The following is a 16,489-nucleotide window of genomic DNA, read 5'->3' as shown; positions in this document are numbered from 1 at the left end:
TCTCGTGCCCATATACCCATCATACATATCCGCCATCCCATAGTGCCGTGCCCATATACCCATCATACATATTCGCCATCCCATAGTCGAGTGCCCATATACCCATCACACATCCTTCGTCTCATAGTCCCATGCCCATATACCCATCATACATATCCATCCCATAGTCCCGTGCCCATATGCCCATCACACATCCCATAGTCCTGTGCCCATATACATATCCGCCATCCCATAGTCCCGTGCCCATATACCCATCACACATCCTCCATCCCATAGTCCAGTGATCATATACCCATCACACATCCTCCATCCCATAGTCCCGTTCCCATATACCCGTTATACATATCCTCCATCCCATAGTCCGGTGCCCATATACCCATCACACATCCTCTATCCCATAGTCAACCATTATGAGATTATAATGAGCGGCGGCGGGGCTTGCGACCTATGATGACATCAGCGTCGCCATGGCAACCATTGTGACATCATGATGAGGGGCGGGGCTTGATACGCACACACTGCTTCCCCAGTATGCAAATAGGGGCGTTATGACATCACAATGAGGGGCGGGGCTTGACGCGCACACACTTTTTCCCCCAATCTGTAGATAGGGGCAAAATTGTTTGGTGAATTGGAACGCGCGGGGTTAAAATTTTGCCTCACAACATAGCTTAGGACGCTCTCTGGGTCCTGACATGTGACTGTGCCAAATTTTGTGGCTGTAGCTGCGATGGTGCGGATGCCTATCCCGGACTTACACACATATACACACACACACACACATACACACATACATACACACTTTGAGCATTATATATTAGACTAGCTGAAGAGCCCGGCACTGCCTGGGCATAGTAACTAACTGTGGTTAGTTATAGCAAATTATAATTATCCTCCATCCCATAGTCCCATACCCATCATACATATCCACGATTCCATAGGCCCATGCCCATATACCCATCATACATATCTTCCATCCCATAGTCGAGTGCCCATATACCCATCACACATCCTCCTCCCATAGTCCCATGCCCATATACCCATCACATATCCTCCATCCCATAGTCCCATGCCCATATACCCATCATACATATCCTCCATCCCATAGTCGAGTGCCCATATACCCATCACACATCCTTCATCTCATAGTCCCATGCCCATATACCCATCACACATCCTCCATCCCATAGTCCCGTGCCCATATACCCATCACACATCCTCCATCTCATAGAATGCCCATATACCCATCATACATATCCGCCATCCCATAGTCCCGTGCCCATATACCCATCACACATCCTCCATCCCATAGTAGAGTGCTCATATACCCATCACACATCCTCCATCCCATAGTCCCATGCCCATATACCCATCATACATATCCTCCATCCCATAGTCCCATGCCCATATACCCATCATACATAGCCTCTATCCCATAGTCCCGTGCCCATATACCCATCATACATATCCGCAATCCCATAGTCCCGTGCCCATATACCCATCACACATCCTCCATCCCATAGTCCCGTGCCCATTTACCCATCACACATCCTCCATCCCATAGTCCCAAGCCCATATATCCATCATACATATCCTCCATCCCATAGTCCCGTGCCCATATACCCATCATACATATCCTCCATCCCATAGTTCAATGCCCATATACCCATCACACATCCTCCATCCCATAGTCCCGTGCCCATATACCCATCATACATATCCACGATCCCATAGGCCCGTGCCCATATACCCATCATACATATCCTCCATCCCATAGTCCCATGCCCATATACCCATCATACATATTCTCCATCCCATAGTCCCATGCCCATATACCCATCATACATATTCAGCATCCCATAGTCGAGTGCCCATATACCCATTACGCATCCTTCATCTCATAGTCCCATGCCCATATACCCATTATACATATCCTCTATCCCATAGTCCCGTGCCCATATACCCATCATACATATCCGCCATCCCATAGTCCCCTGCCCATATACCCGTCATACATATCCTCCATCCCATAGTCCAGTGCCCATATACCCATCACACATTCTCCATCCCATAGTCCTGTGCCCATATACATATCCGCCATCCCATAGTCCCGTGCCCATATACCCATCATACATATCCTCCATCCCATAGTCCAGTGCCCATATACCCATCACACATCCTCCATCCCATAGTCCCTTGCCCATATACCATCATACATATCCTCCATCCCATAGTCCAGTGCCCATATACCCATCACACATCCTCCATCCCATAGGCAACCATTATGACATCATAATGAGCGGCGGGGCTTGCAACCTATGATGACATCAGCGTCGCCATGGCAACCATTGTGACATCATAATGAGGGGCGGGGCTTGACACACTCACACTGCTTCCCCAGTATGCAAATAGGGGTATTATGACATCACAATGAGGAGCGGGGCTTGACGCACACACACTTTTTCCCCAGTATGTAGACAGGGGCAAAATTGTTTGGTGAATTGGAATGATTTTAATTGGGAAATGGGGCCTCCTTCATGAATATAAACTCAAACTATTTTTTATAGAAAATAGGGCCTCCTGTCTGCACCCCAATATTATTCCAAATGATTTTGATTAAGAAATGGGGCCTGGGGCCTGCACCCCAATATTAGTCCTAATGATTTTGATTAGAAAATGGGTCCTCCTGCCTGCACCCCAATATGAGCCCAAACAATTTTGATTAGGAAATTGGGCCTAGTGCCTGCACAATTACAATAGTCCTAACAATTTTAATTAGAATACGGGGCCTGGCGCCTGCACACCAATATGAGCCCAAACTATTTTGATAAGGAAATGGGACATGTGCCTGCACCCCAATATTAGCCCAATATTAGCCCAAACTATTTTTATTAAGAAAATAGGGCCTGGCGCCTGCACCCTGATGTTAGCCCAAATGATTTGGATTAAGAAATAAGACCTCCTGATTTCTGACTCCAACACATTATTAGCCCAAATAATTTATAGTAGGAAATGTGCCTGGTGCCTGCACCTCAATATTAGCCCAAATGATTTTGATTAGTAAATGGGACCTCGTGAGTCCTAAGTGTAACACAGTATAAGCCCAAACTATTTGAATTAAGAATGGAGCCTGGTGCCTGTGGGCCGCCCCCAGGGTCTTGCCAGGTCGGCGGGGTACTCAGTACCGGGCCCATGGAGTTCAATGGGCGTTGTCACGGTAGCTGTGACCCAGTCCGTGGCCCTGGGCATCCATTGTAAAAGGGGAACAATGTTGATTGTGCAAATGCTGATTAAAGTTTATGAGTGAATGATTCGTGACGCCACGTGTGGTGTTCGGCCATGAAGATGCTAAGCCGACGCTGCAAACAGATCCTCTGGGACAGATGGTGTTGTGCAGCAATGATGTTGTGGCCCTCCACAGGTAGGGCAGTAGTCCCAGGGCAGTGTAGGCGAAGAAATTGGGAGGAGACGTAGATGGTGCAGTGCCAGGCACAGCGATGTAGCAGTGCTGAGTGTGTTGGTGCAAGAATAAGTGGAGGACACCAGGGCATGTAGTTCCAAAGCTTTACTCAAGTCTGTTGTGCATACAGGTGCCCGCCTCAGTGCCGTGTCCTCCAGGTCAGGGGCTCAGCCAACCTCCAGGCAAGATGAAGTACACCGTTCCAACACTCCGCCAACATAAGTGCCTTTTCTGAACGTCTCCCTTTCGCGCCTATAGTGAAGTACTCTCTCTACTGAGTTACACTGGAGTTCCTCCTGTCAGATGTTCCTATGAACTCTACTTGTACGGCAGACAGCTGTAGCTTGCTTCGGGGACTCCTTGCTACTAAGTCCCGGCTTACTCTCATTGCTGTTGTGCCTCCAAGTCTTGTGTGGGAATAAAGTGGTGACAACTTCTATTCCTCCGGTGTCTGTCGCCGGACCATTAGTATCCATACAACCTCGGGGACCGGACCCAGGCCATGCGCTGTGAACTTGAGAAGGTTTTGCTCTAACCCTAATCCCTAGTCCTCCTCTCCTTATGTTCCGTATTAATCCTTCTTTCTTATGGAGAGAGTCAGGCTTTCCTTCAATATCCCTTTCTTGTGCCAGCGGACCCAGGTCACTGAGGTCGGCTGCAGCACTTCCTTCATCCATCCCACTCAGGGGATCTTCACTCACGGACTCACTGAGTAAGACTGACTAAATCCTAAACTCTTCCCGCTCTTTTGTTGCCAACTAACTCCACCCACCTCCCAGCAATCTTCGTGTTCCAAGCGGGGAGTCACCAAAGGGTGCTTTGCTACACTACTATGTTGTGTGGAATGCAGGTGTTGGAGCGTGGTCAGGAGTCTCCATCTTACCTGAATGGTGGGGTACCACACCTCAGGAGGAGGTGCAGTACCTCTGTGGCGACTGAACCCTCAGGGGTGGCACACCTGCACCCCTATATTAGCCCAAAAAATTTGGAGTAGGAAATATGAACTCCTGCTTGCACAATTCTAATAGCACAAACTAGTTAGATGCTGGAAGGTCGATTTCACACAGAAAAGGATCTTATTTAACTATAAGACAACTTTCAACAGCAAGAGCAGCCTCTCTGTGCTGTTACACTGCCAAAATAGTGCCAGCAAAACAACATGTCCGATTTTTAAATGGAGAGAGACATGGAAGTTCAGCTGCCAATGACAGAAGCCCTTTTATCTGGACAATGGTTTCTGTGCCCTGATTGGCTGCCGGAATGTACACACACTAAGTTAATTAAAAAAAAAAAACACACTTTGCAGCTCCTCTAACCTCTACTCACTCCCTCACCTCGTAAAACATGCTCATTATACAGCACCACTATCCTACCCAATATCCTAACAAAAATATTAGCAAAAATGCCATCATTTACCTATCTGTGCCCGAATTTTGCCAACTTTGAGTAAAAATGCTCGGAAATCCAAACACGAATTTGAATTAGCTACGCACATGCCGAATTTGAGATCAGCAAATGCTTATCGAACAAGTTCGCTCATCTCTACTCCTCAGTGCATTGTGCATTAGTGCATTGACATTTATAACACCCGCCATTTTATCTTCACCTCCTGTATGGTTTTTGCCTTTCCTCTATACCGCAGTTTCAACACTACTCCAAACTTCTAGCATTTTTTCCCCCAGCACAGCTGCACCCTTCCCATTCAGGTGGAGCCCACTCCATAGCATAGAGTCTTTAGCCAACAGAGAATTCAGCACAGTTTTTGAGGAATCCAAAACCCTCCTTCCTACACGAATACCTGAGCCACTTATTTACCTCCCCAATCTCCCTCTGCCTCTTTGGCAAGACACTTATCAAAGGCAATATTTCACAAAATACTACCTTTGAGGCCTTACACTTTTCCAAGACCTTCTGCCTATCTGCAACTTTATTATTGTTGCAAATGCCTACCATGTTCCTCCATGTAATCTGTCAACCTGAAACGATCCAGTATTTATCATTACCTCCAGAGTAGCTGAGCTGTTGATTGCTTTATAGTTGTGATCCCACAGGATTGTCTAGATGAAATAACTTGTAAATTTTTATCTGTATAAAGAATTGAGTTTGTAGAGCCTATTTTTAAATTTAAGAAAAGAATAATTATATTCATTGTTTTCACAAAGGCAGCTATTCTGCTCTTGTTGATGACAACAGCTTGCAAGCTTATTAGAAGCTTATTCACTTGACAAGCTAATTGAGTGATACTCTCAACAGCTAGGATGAAAACGTTCTGCATATTGAAAAAATAAATGTTTCTCAGTTGTTCTATACATTGCTTGCTGTGAAAATGGGACATTGCGTGGTTTTCTATTAATTCTTACATCTCTTGATTTTAGTCTTATGTTACCTGCTCTCTTGGGATACATTTTGTTGGATATGTGATGATTTGCTTTGCCTCAACTAATGCCATATGTTCCTTGCTATTTGGAAAACTTTCTCAATATACTGGAAGAATATTTCTTTTTACTTTTGGTAAGAAAATGTGCAACTATTTTAAGTAGCTTGGAAAATATGTTTGTTCTTTTATATCTTACTGTTATACTATTCCTAAATTCTTGCTGCATATCTAAAATTGCAAACAATCTTTCTGCCATGATAGCTTAGTAATAAATATGTAATAAAGGCAATCTTTTGCTTGTGACTCTTGACAATGACTAGCAGTGGCTCTTGCTCTCAGGACTGAAAGGGAACTTGTCCCAAGTTTATCCTATATGAGGTAAGGTTTGATATACAGCATTCTACTAAGCTGTATATATGCCCCTAATCAGGCCTGCAAGACAATAGAAAGACCTTTTATAATACCCACCTACGAGGCAGTCTAGTCCAATATGGGTCACTTTCTTGGTCTGGTGCCTCCTGTCTTCTTGCAATGTCTTCCTCCTTCATGCTTCTTGTCGATGAAAGTATCCCCGAAATAGAGCTACTGTGCAGGTGTACTTCTTCCCAGCCCTGTCAAGGGCAGAGCAAAGTACCTCAATCTGCATGCACATGTGGGGAATGTGACTTAACTGACAGACGTGACTGGTAGTAGGAGGGGACGGTTTGTGCACCAGAGACGGAGATTGACAGGATAGAAGAGTGATAGCTGGGAAAGGTAGATAGGAGAGTGCAGTACCTAGAAATGACCACAAGATGGCAGGGGGGAGTAGCTTAGGACTTAACATCAGCTTACGGCTTGAGAAACGCTTAGTCATAGGGGGCGGGGAGATAGGAACCCAGGAGGGGAATTCCCAGTGAGACAGGGGATAAATAGAACAGGGCAGGGTTCCAGGCAGGCTAGTCCCGGGAGGAGCTCGGTAGAAGACGGTGAACAGAGAAGAGCTCAACCAGGGGACTGACAGCAAAGAGACAGTCAGGGGGGTGGCCCTGACCCGACGGACCGCAGGACAGACGAGGCCCCTGGGGTACCGACTGGACAACAACATCGGGCAGGTGAAGCGCTGGCGGTAGATTGGTCTAGGACAGCCCCAGCGAAAGATTCACGATGGACGTTACTTCGATTGAAAGGAAGGTGTAGGTACCCGGGCCTGGAGACAGAGAATTGTAAAGAGACTGCGGTGCGTGGTTGTGGTTGTCAGGAGGATGACGAATAAAATCCGGAACTGTTACAACTGAACTCTGACTCCGCCTCATCCTTGCATCGCCTGGTATCTGTGTCATCCGGATGTGGTAAGCAGTGGACCACCCCCCAGTCCGGCTCCCTACCACACACAGGAAAAGGCCAAAGAGCCTCCGGCGAATACTCACTGCAGTACTTTACTCTGCCCTAGTTAGAGGACTGATTCTAGTCAGAATGCTGTATATCAGGGCTTAAAGGTACTGGCTTTACCTCATGTGGGACAAAAATGGTGACATGTTCGCTTTAAAAGGTAAGCTCTGCTCTCCTCCCATAGGGTAGAAATGCAAATTTTTAATACTGATGTTTCTAGTTTAGTTTGTTTGATCAACACTATCATTCAATGTAAACATGACTCATGAATTTTGTCTTTACTTCTTTATTAGCTGCAGTCACAAATCTTGCCGTTATAATCGCTTTACTACTTTGGAAGCCTCATCCAAATCAGCTTGCTATGTTCTTCATCTTTCCTGCTTTATGGGGAATGGCGGATGCTATCTGGCAGACTCAAACTAATGGTGAGTATTAAAGCATCAGCTTTTGGTCACATTTATTTCTTGCTAAAATCATATTCATCCTGTCTGAATATACAATTTTTTCTCTATGATCTTCTTCCATTTATCTGTATATTCTGACAAAGTCACTGGGAAAGTACTGGAGTGGAGATATGTATCCCTGAGGTTATTAGGTTCAGTGATATGAACCTAGGAAAGAACTGCAGCACACTATGTGCTGAGAGGGGTTAATTGGCCTTTTTTAGTGCTAGGTTTAGGGAACATCTGAAAAGTGGGTTGGAAGCTGTTCACCATATCTCCAATCCAGGGTGAAGTCCAGAGGATAAATATACAGCCTTCAATGTGAAACTGAACCTTGTTGTTTACCATGAGTGGGTGGATCCCCACAGGCTCATGGACTGTGCTATATGTTACCTTTTGTAGTGATGAGCAAATTTATTCGGAAAACGATTGCCAAACATAAATTCGGCACGAATATGGCACATTCGAAACACAAGCAAAATGTTATCAAATCGGTAAAAATCGGTAACATTCGGTAATAATGCGGGAATAATATTTGCGTTGCCACAAAAGTATTTTCAGCACTTTAACAATGAAGCAATGATAATGGTAGTGTAGCATAAGCGTTTTGCATGTGTTTGATGAGGGGAGGGGGTTTGCAGAGCTCAGAGTATTGGCTTTCTTGTAAACTTTTTTTTCCCTAATATTATGAGTGCACATTGCGGCTAGCCAATTACGGCACAGGAAGCATCCACAATGTCCTGACAACACGACTTGTGTCATTGGCTGTTGAAATCATATGTCCCTCTCAATATAAAGAGTGGACATCTTGTTTTAGTGCCATTTTGACACTGTAACAGCGCAGAGAGGCTGCTCCTGATGCTGGCACTGTTAGGCTACTTTCACACATCAGTTTTTTGCCGTCAGGCAGGATCCGGCTATTTTTAGAAAAAACGGATCCGGCATAAATTTTGGAGAACTGTAGAAATGGATCTGTTTTTCTGCTGGATCCGTCTAGCAGGTTATATCTGTTTCCTGGGGGCTGGCCAATTGGATCTGAGCATGCGCAGACTTAAAAAAATGGATCCGGTGGCTGGATCCGTCTTTTTCTGGATCCGGCGCATTCCGGCGCCCATAGACTTTCATTGTGGCAAAAAGCCGGAAGCATCGGATCCGGCGCTTCCGGCTTTTTCGCCGGAGACAAAAAACGTTACAGTAGCCGTTTTTTCCAGACACCGGAATGAGACAAGAAGCCGGATCCGGCAAAAAACGGATGGAACCCAATGCCATCCGGCGTGATCCGGCGCTAATGCAAGTCAATGGGGAAAAACTGGATCCGGCATTGCATTTTGCCGGATCCGGTTTTGTAAAAAAAAGCCGGATCGCGCCTGACGGCAAAAAACTGATGTGTGAAAGAGGCCTTAGCAGCAAGATTTTAGCTAGTTAGCTAAGTGGTTGTGGCTCAATCAGATAGTGTAGCTAGCTAGCGTCCAGTGTGGCTGTTAAATTTACTTTCCAACATTTTTTTGGCTATTACTGAGGTCCACAGACAAAACCAGCAGGGCACATGTCTTACAAGTGTATTGTGCACTGCTACTATTGTGCTCCATGCACAAGTATAGTATTCTAAATAATATTTTTTCACTAGCTAAATGTGAAACAGCCTGCTGTATCCCACCTTTTCATTAAGTGCAGTGGTGATATGAAATTGTCTGCAGACTTAAGGCACATTAAAAAAATTATAATTTTTCAGTTGCAAAAAGTTAGACAGCCCGCCTCATCACACTTTGTCACACTTTTGCTGGGTTCAAATTAAGCTGTCTGCAGATTTCACGCACATAACCAAAAATATTCTTCAGTTCCTGGAGTCAAACAGTACTGGACCTGACTTTAAAATAGTTTGTAGCATCTAGTGTGTTATAGAGGCCTGATCCAGAGGCCACCAAACAATTGTTCTGTTCCTAACGTCATACAGTAAGGGACATCTGACTTTCAAATTGTTTGTAGCATATATTCTTTGTCAAATAGGCCTCATCCACACTCAAACAATTCTTTCTTCTGTGACTAACACGATACAGCACGCCATATTTCACCTTGTAATTTACTGCCGCTGAACTTCAGCTGTTTGCAGAGCTGGTGCAGAGTTTAAAATCTAATTTTTTGTTGCAAATACTATGCTCCTACCACATTATCTGAGCAACATGCCTGGGAAAAAGCAAGGCCATGGTGGAAGGGGAATTAGGCTTGGTGTTCAATATGTACATGGGCTAAGTGGTAAGGTTAGTGAAAGCACTATGAACCAACAACGTCACATCCTATGCAAAGTCATCTGACAACTTCTGCTACTGGATGGGATACTCCACTACCTTTCTTTGGCAGATACACAGCGGTACGCCTTGTTGATGAGGCCCAGAAAGAGCATATGCTCGAGTGGATGGCAAGCGAAGCTTCAAGTGGTCTCTCCTCCTCTTCTTCCACTTCAACATCACACTCAGTACAGTCCACAGAGGTGTCACCCAAATTCCCCTTGCTTCCCCTCGCATCCCAAGTCTCCAACCATACAACTGACTGTATGGGACCACAGATGGGTGAGTTGGAAGAGCTGTTCACACATTCTATGCCATGGTCATCAGAAGAGTATTCAAAAGCTTCACAGAGTCAAGAGGAGGAAATCTGCACTGATGCCCAACATTTTTTTTTAGCTTGGATCCGGGGCAGGACGAAGTAGGGTCCGAATAGCATCCTGACCCTCATCATCAGACGTTAAGCCCAGGGGGGAGCTGATCCTGATAAGATTCAGATATCTGAGGGCAGGAAGAGGAGAAGGGTGACTCCAAGGGCGAGGAATGTGATAACACAGAGGATGATGATGAGGTGTTAGATCGCAGTTGGTGTGAACATAGAGGCACACAGCTGAGTGGGTCATCTGAGGAGGAAGATGAGGAGGTTACATTGTGCCGTACGTTGCAGACATGTAGTGATGCAGCCACAATGAACAATGCATCCTCAGCCAAAACTGTGGCTGTGACCAGCAGCGTCCGCGGGTCTGCAGCTCGCAGGGGTGGCAAAGAGTGCCTAGCCTGGGCCTTTTTTGACACTGCAAAGGATGAGCTAACTCATGTAATCTGCGAAATTTGCAAAGAAAAAAATGAGTAGATGCACAATTAACATGCGTTACTGTGGGAATCATGCAATAATGTGGACGGGCAGACCTCAACAACCATCACCCACCCCATCAATTGCATCTGCTGATTCTTCCTCCTCCTCCTCTGTTAGGCTATGTGCACATGTATGCAGAAAATTTCTGCATAAAAAAAGGATTCCTTCCCAGAAACCGCGCGTTTTTTTCTGCACGTTTTTTGCGCAAAAAATGCACGGTTTTTATGAGTTTTTTTCCAGTGCGGTTCCAGACACATAGAAATAGCCAGAAATGTGGAAAAATCTGCGAAAATAATAAGCATGCTGCGCTTTTTTTTACCGCAAAGCGTTTTTTTCGCTGTAAAAAACGCATCGATATGCACAAAAAGTGCAAAATGCATAGAAATGAATGGGAAGCTTATTTTAAGCATTTTTTATAGTGGATTTATTGGCAAATCTGCGAAAAAAAATGTGAAAAAAGCGCTACGTGTGAACACAGCCTTACCGTGCCAACTATTGAGACACAGGTCTTCAACTGCAGAACCTCAGGTTGTTCCGCCTTGAGCTGTAACGGAAGTTGACATGCCTGCTGTTTTTAACTGATCTCAGAGAACAAGCACACCACAATGTTTCTCAATCCACCATAACATCTCCGCCTGCACCTCTCTCACGGTCTAGCAGTTTGTCCGGCTCACAGTACTCCGCCCACTGTCAGCACTGCAGCCAGCCCACAGTTCTGCAGTTATGGTTATGTCAACGACTGTTTCCTCCTACGCATGACAAAACTAAGAGGTTGAACTCCACCATCTCTAATGCTGCCTTTCCACCTAGTAGATACAGATGGATTCCGAAAGCTGATGGCCGTCGCAGTTCCCCAGTACCAATTGCCCAGTCGCCATTACTTTTCTAAGAAAGCTATGCCTGCACTACACCCGCATGTTGCAGACAACATCACCTGTTCCTTGACAAAATCTCTGTCTGCCATGGTGCATTTTACCACAGACACTTGGACGAGTAAGCATGGCCAAGGGCATTACATCTTGATGACTGGGCATTGGGTGACTCTGATTGCTGTGGGGGAAGGTGCTGCTCCACAAGTCTTGGAATCTCCAAGGCTTGAAGGACAAACTTCCATATTTAGCACTTCATTCACTGCTTCTGCAGCCTCCTCTATCTCATTTAGGGCCTCCACTTGTGACCTCAACCCCTGCCTTAATGAGACACGCGTTCCAACAATGCAGAGCGAATCCCATCCACCTCCGTACTGCACAGCCAGGGCTCACCTCAATAAGGCAGTATTAAAATTAATATGCCTTGGAGATCGCAGTCATACAGCTGAAGAGTTGTGGACAGCTCTACAGGCTGAGTTTGATCAATGGCTGTTTCCACTGTACCTGCACCCAGGGAAGGCAATGTCCAATAATGGTGGAAAACTAGAGGCGACCCTACGGCGAGGCAAGCTCATACGCGTTCCTTGCATGGCTCATGTCCTCAATCTGGTGGTACAGCATTTTCTCTGCCACTAGCCAGGCGTTAGTGAGCTGCTTCAGAAAGCACGTAATCTATGTGCTCAATTCCACCGTTCGTACTCCTCAGGTCATCGACTTGCATCGATACAGAGGTCTTTGTCGATGTCAGTTAACAGGTTGATATATGATGTGGTGTTGACATCGTGAAATTCCAACCTAAAAAGACTACTTAACAAAAAAAACACTAGAGATTATTGGTTATCAATTTTTTAATTTTATTTAGTCATAGAGACATCAACAAGGATTTTTGATTAAAACAACAATAAAAAATTAGTATTAAGGCAGCAGCTCAGCATACACTACAAAAAGTATAGAGGGTTTATCATCCCCAGAAAAATATATAGAGATGTTTGGAAGGCAGAAAATTATAATCATCTAATATTCCATATAAAGTGCAGTGCATATGTGAATATCAATAATCATAAATTAGCTTTCACCATGATGCCAGGTCCACATTATCAATCATATTGACATGGCCCAACCATTTTAATTAATACAAAAATTATTATAAAGTGCATAGTGCCGATTCAATAATCATTAATAACTAAGCCGTCAAAATACAGGGTTAAGCAATGATACCCACCTGGATTCATATTGTGTATGCAAACGCTGCCACCTCGCACTCCAACACGCGTTTCACACGTTGCTTCATCAGGGTGTGATGAGGTGGGTGGGCTGAATGCTTCATTTTATAGTGATCATAATGAAACTAAAAGCTAATCACAAGCGCTCTGCAGCGCATCGCCAGCTGCCGCATTGATGGCGATCCCACTGCAAGTCTTGCGGCAAGATCATCAGAAAGTGCGATCGTGCCATCTGTGATTTCACAAGCGAGACTCCCGACTGGGCATGCGCCAACAGCGGAAACCAGCGATGCGCACAACACCAGTGCAGCCATTACAACAATGGGCAAATTTGTGGGCAACCAACGTCCATATATAAAATGCAAAATGTCAAATACAATGAGTGAAGTGACACAAAATATAATTACCAATGAATAAAGTGAAACTTATTTAAACAGAGCCATCCTATTAACCAGGTCTGGCTCAATGAAGTGTAATATACGATATGCAAATATCGATACAATCAGTGCAGTGATAATTGATAATAAATATGATTAAGTGAACATTTTTAAGAACAGAGCCATCCGAATAACCAGATCTGGCTCAATTAACAATAATGTGTGATATCATGAAATATTAGCATTATAAAAAATGCAAAAATAATCACTAAATATTATAATAAATAAAGTGCTATTATCTCATTTATCAATCTAATAAGATAATTTTTCAGGTGATGAAAAAAATTTTTGTGAAAAAATAATAAAAATGTTCAAAAATAAAAGTGAAAGGTATAAATGTGAAGAATATATATAAAATGACATTGCTTCATATTTATCTTCCTCAGAAATAATTTTTCATCCAGGTTTGAATGATGAGTATCCTCATAATGGCAGGGAGTTGCACCAGGGAAGAAAAAAACTTATTTCATCACACTAAGGGTTCCTCTTCTCATACCACAGGAGACCAAGACGGAAAAACAAAATACTATATAATAAGAAAATATATATTATAACTTCACATTAAACACATATTATTCGACAAGAGGAACCCATGTCCAAATTCTCAATAAATTTATAGGCCCACCACTGAAGAAATGTAATTTAATAAAATTTAAAAAGACATAAAAAATAAATAAAAACATTATTATAACTAAAGGGACATTATTATATATTAATTAGATAAGCAGCAACCCCAAGATCCCCCCATTCAAAACATCTACTCTATTTAGATTTATAAGAAACTAGAAAACCCCCATTGATCATTAAGACCATGTGGTTTCATTGTTCTAAGGGTGGTAATCCAGCGACATTCTCTCTGGGCCAAGCTATTCATAAGGTGCCCCCTCACGAATGCCCAAATGAACTAAATCAATACCTCTGAACTGAAGATCAATATTTCCAAAAGGATGGAATTTTCGATAATGAGCAGGCAAACTTTCCAACTTAGCCACCTCTTCTCTCCGTGATTCATCCGAACCAATAAGTCTTGCAGATTTTATATCCCTGATATGTGCCAATATCCGTACACGAAGTTGTCTCGATGTGAGGCCTATATAAATAAGTCCACATGGGCATGTGAGGTAATAGATATCTGACATGGTCTTGCAATTAATTGCATGAGTAATTTTATAATCTCGTGTTTTTGAAGAGTTGCAGAAAGTCTCAGTTTTTATCATGTATTTACATGCAATGCAATCCCCACATGATCGTGAACCCCATTTCGGACCTTTTGAATTAAATATAAAATTCGACTTGGGTGCTACATAGTGACTATGTGTAATAGTTTCCCCTATAGTTCTACTTCTTCTTGCAACAACCAAAGGTTTATCTTCAATGTACTTACTCAGTCCCGAATCTTGTTTCAATATAGGCCAAAATCGTTTGAAAACATCCATCATATCCTTCCATCTGCCATGGTAGTTCGTAATAATACTTAAACGAGAATCTTCCTTTTTCAATTGTTTACCCTGAAGGAGTGTGTTACTATCCATGTTCTTTGCCTGTTGATATCCTCGATCAATATCAGAAGAATTATATCCTCTTTTTAAAAATCTTGATGTAATATCCCTGGCTTGAACTTCAAATTCATTATCACTATCACAAATCCTCTTGGCCCTGATGAATTGACCTTTAGGGATTGCCCTAATTGTATGCCTTGGATGAGCAGATCTCGCATATAATACTGAATTAGTACTTGTCTCCTTACGAAAAATGGTACTATGGATATTTCTCAATTGATCCACTGTAAGTTGAAGATCCAAAAAATCAATCTTCTCTCTAGAGATTTTAAAGGATAACTTGACATTCCATTCATTAGAATTTAGGAACACTAGAAATTTGTCCAAATCAGATCTGTTGCCCTGCCAAATAAATAGAAGGTCATCATTGAAGCGCATCCAACTAACCACAGATGGACTTTGTACATTGCATAGATATGCCAACATATGCTCCCATTCCCATTGACCCATAAAGAGGTTGGCATATGATTGGCGCAAAAGACGCCCCCATAGCCACTCTTCTTTGTTGTACGTAGAACCTGTCTTTGAATGTATAATAGTTATGCGTTAAGGCATATTTTAGTAGCTCAAGAAGGAGTTGCATCAATTCTTTATCCATACCCTTATTTGTTAGGAAAAATTTGGCTGCTGAAATGCCGAGTCCATGATCTATACAAGTGTATATGGACTCGACATCACTAGTAATGAAAAACATATCCGGTTCCAGATTAATTCCATGTAATCATTGCAGAACTTCCCCAGAATCCTTCACATAAGATGGCAATTCCTCCACACAAGGTTTTAGATAATAATCCAAAAACCTACAAACTGGTTCATTTAGATCACCGCATCCGGATACAATGGGCCTACCGGGTGGGTTGGCCAAATCCTTATGGATTTTAGGTAGAAAATGTATCGTTGGTACAACCGGAAAATTCACCCGTAATCCTTCCCATATTGTCTTGTTAATGTGGCCTTTTTCAAGTGCTTTATCCAAAATATGAAACAGTTGCTCCTGAAAGGTGGCTGTGGGGTCTGAAGTGAGTCTATGATAACAATCAGTATTGTTCAATTGAGAGAAAGCCTCTTTCTCATACTGTTGTACTGGCCAGACCACCACATTACCACCTTTGTCCGCTTGTTTTATCACCACCTGTTTGACATTTTTGAGTTCATTCAATGCTTGAGGTTGTATTTGTGTCAGATTATCATATGTCCTACGTACTTGTAGTTGATACAGCTCATTGCAAACCATTTTCACAATGAGTGGAAACAGGTGGTGATAAAACAAGCGGACAAAGGTAGTAAAGTGCAGCCATTACATGTGCCCATTGTTGTAATGGCTGCACTGGTGTTGTGCACATCGCTGGCTTCCGCTGTTGGCGCATGCCCAGTTGCGAGTCTCGCTTGTGAAATCACAGATGGCACGATAGCGCTTTCTGACAATGTTGCCGCGAGACTTGCGGCGGGATTGCCATCAATGCGGCAGCTGGCGATGCGCCGCAGAGCACTTGTGATTAGCTTTTAGTTTAATTATGATCACTATAAAATGAAGCATTCAGCCCACCCACCTCATCACACCCTGATAAAGCAACGTGTGAAACGCGCGTTGGAGTGCGAGGTGGCAGCGTTT

The 16,489-nt window shown here is 43.5% G+C and overlaps 1 protein-coding gene across 1 annotated transcript in view; it reads left to right on the top strand.

The window, feature by feature from the left end:
- Window positions 1-16,489, top strand: part of UNC93A (unc-93 homolog A) — a 284,218-nt gene that overhangs the window by 250,326 nt on the left and 17,403 nt on the right. Inside the window, exons 6-7 of the mRNA XM_073545094.1 lie at window positions 5,836-5,971; window positions 7,502-7,633. Coding sequence (XP_073401195.1) covers window positions 5,836-5,971; window positions 7,502-7,633 — 268 coding nt within the window. The remainder of the gene's footprint in view (window positions 1-5,835; window positions 5,972-7,501; window positions 7,634-16,489) is intronic.

This window comes from Dendrobates tinctorius, unplaced genomic scaffold (genome assembly GCF_039654945.1).
Source record: "Dendrobates tinctorius isolate UK_male_01 unplaced genomic scaffold, ASM3965494v1 ptg000140l, whole genome shotgun sequence".
In the NCBI taxonomy this organism is placed as follows: domain Eukaryota; kingdom Metazoa; phylum Chordata; class Amphibia; order Anura; family Dendrobatidae; genus Dendrobates; species Dendrobates tinctorius.
Note: the sequence above shows the minus strand (reverse complement) of the source record. Positions and strands in the feature narration are given on the sequence as shown.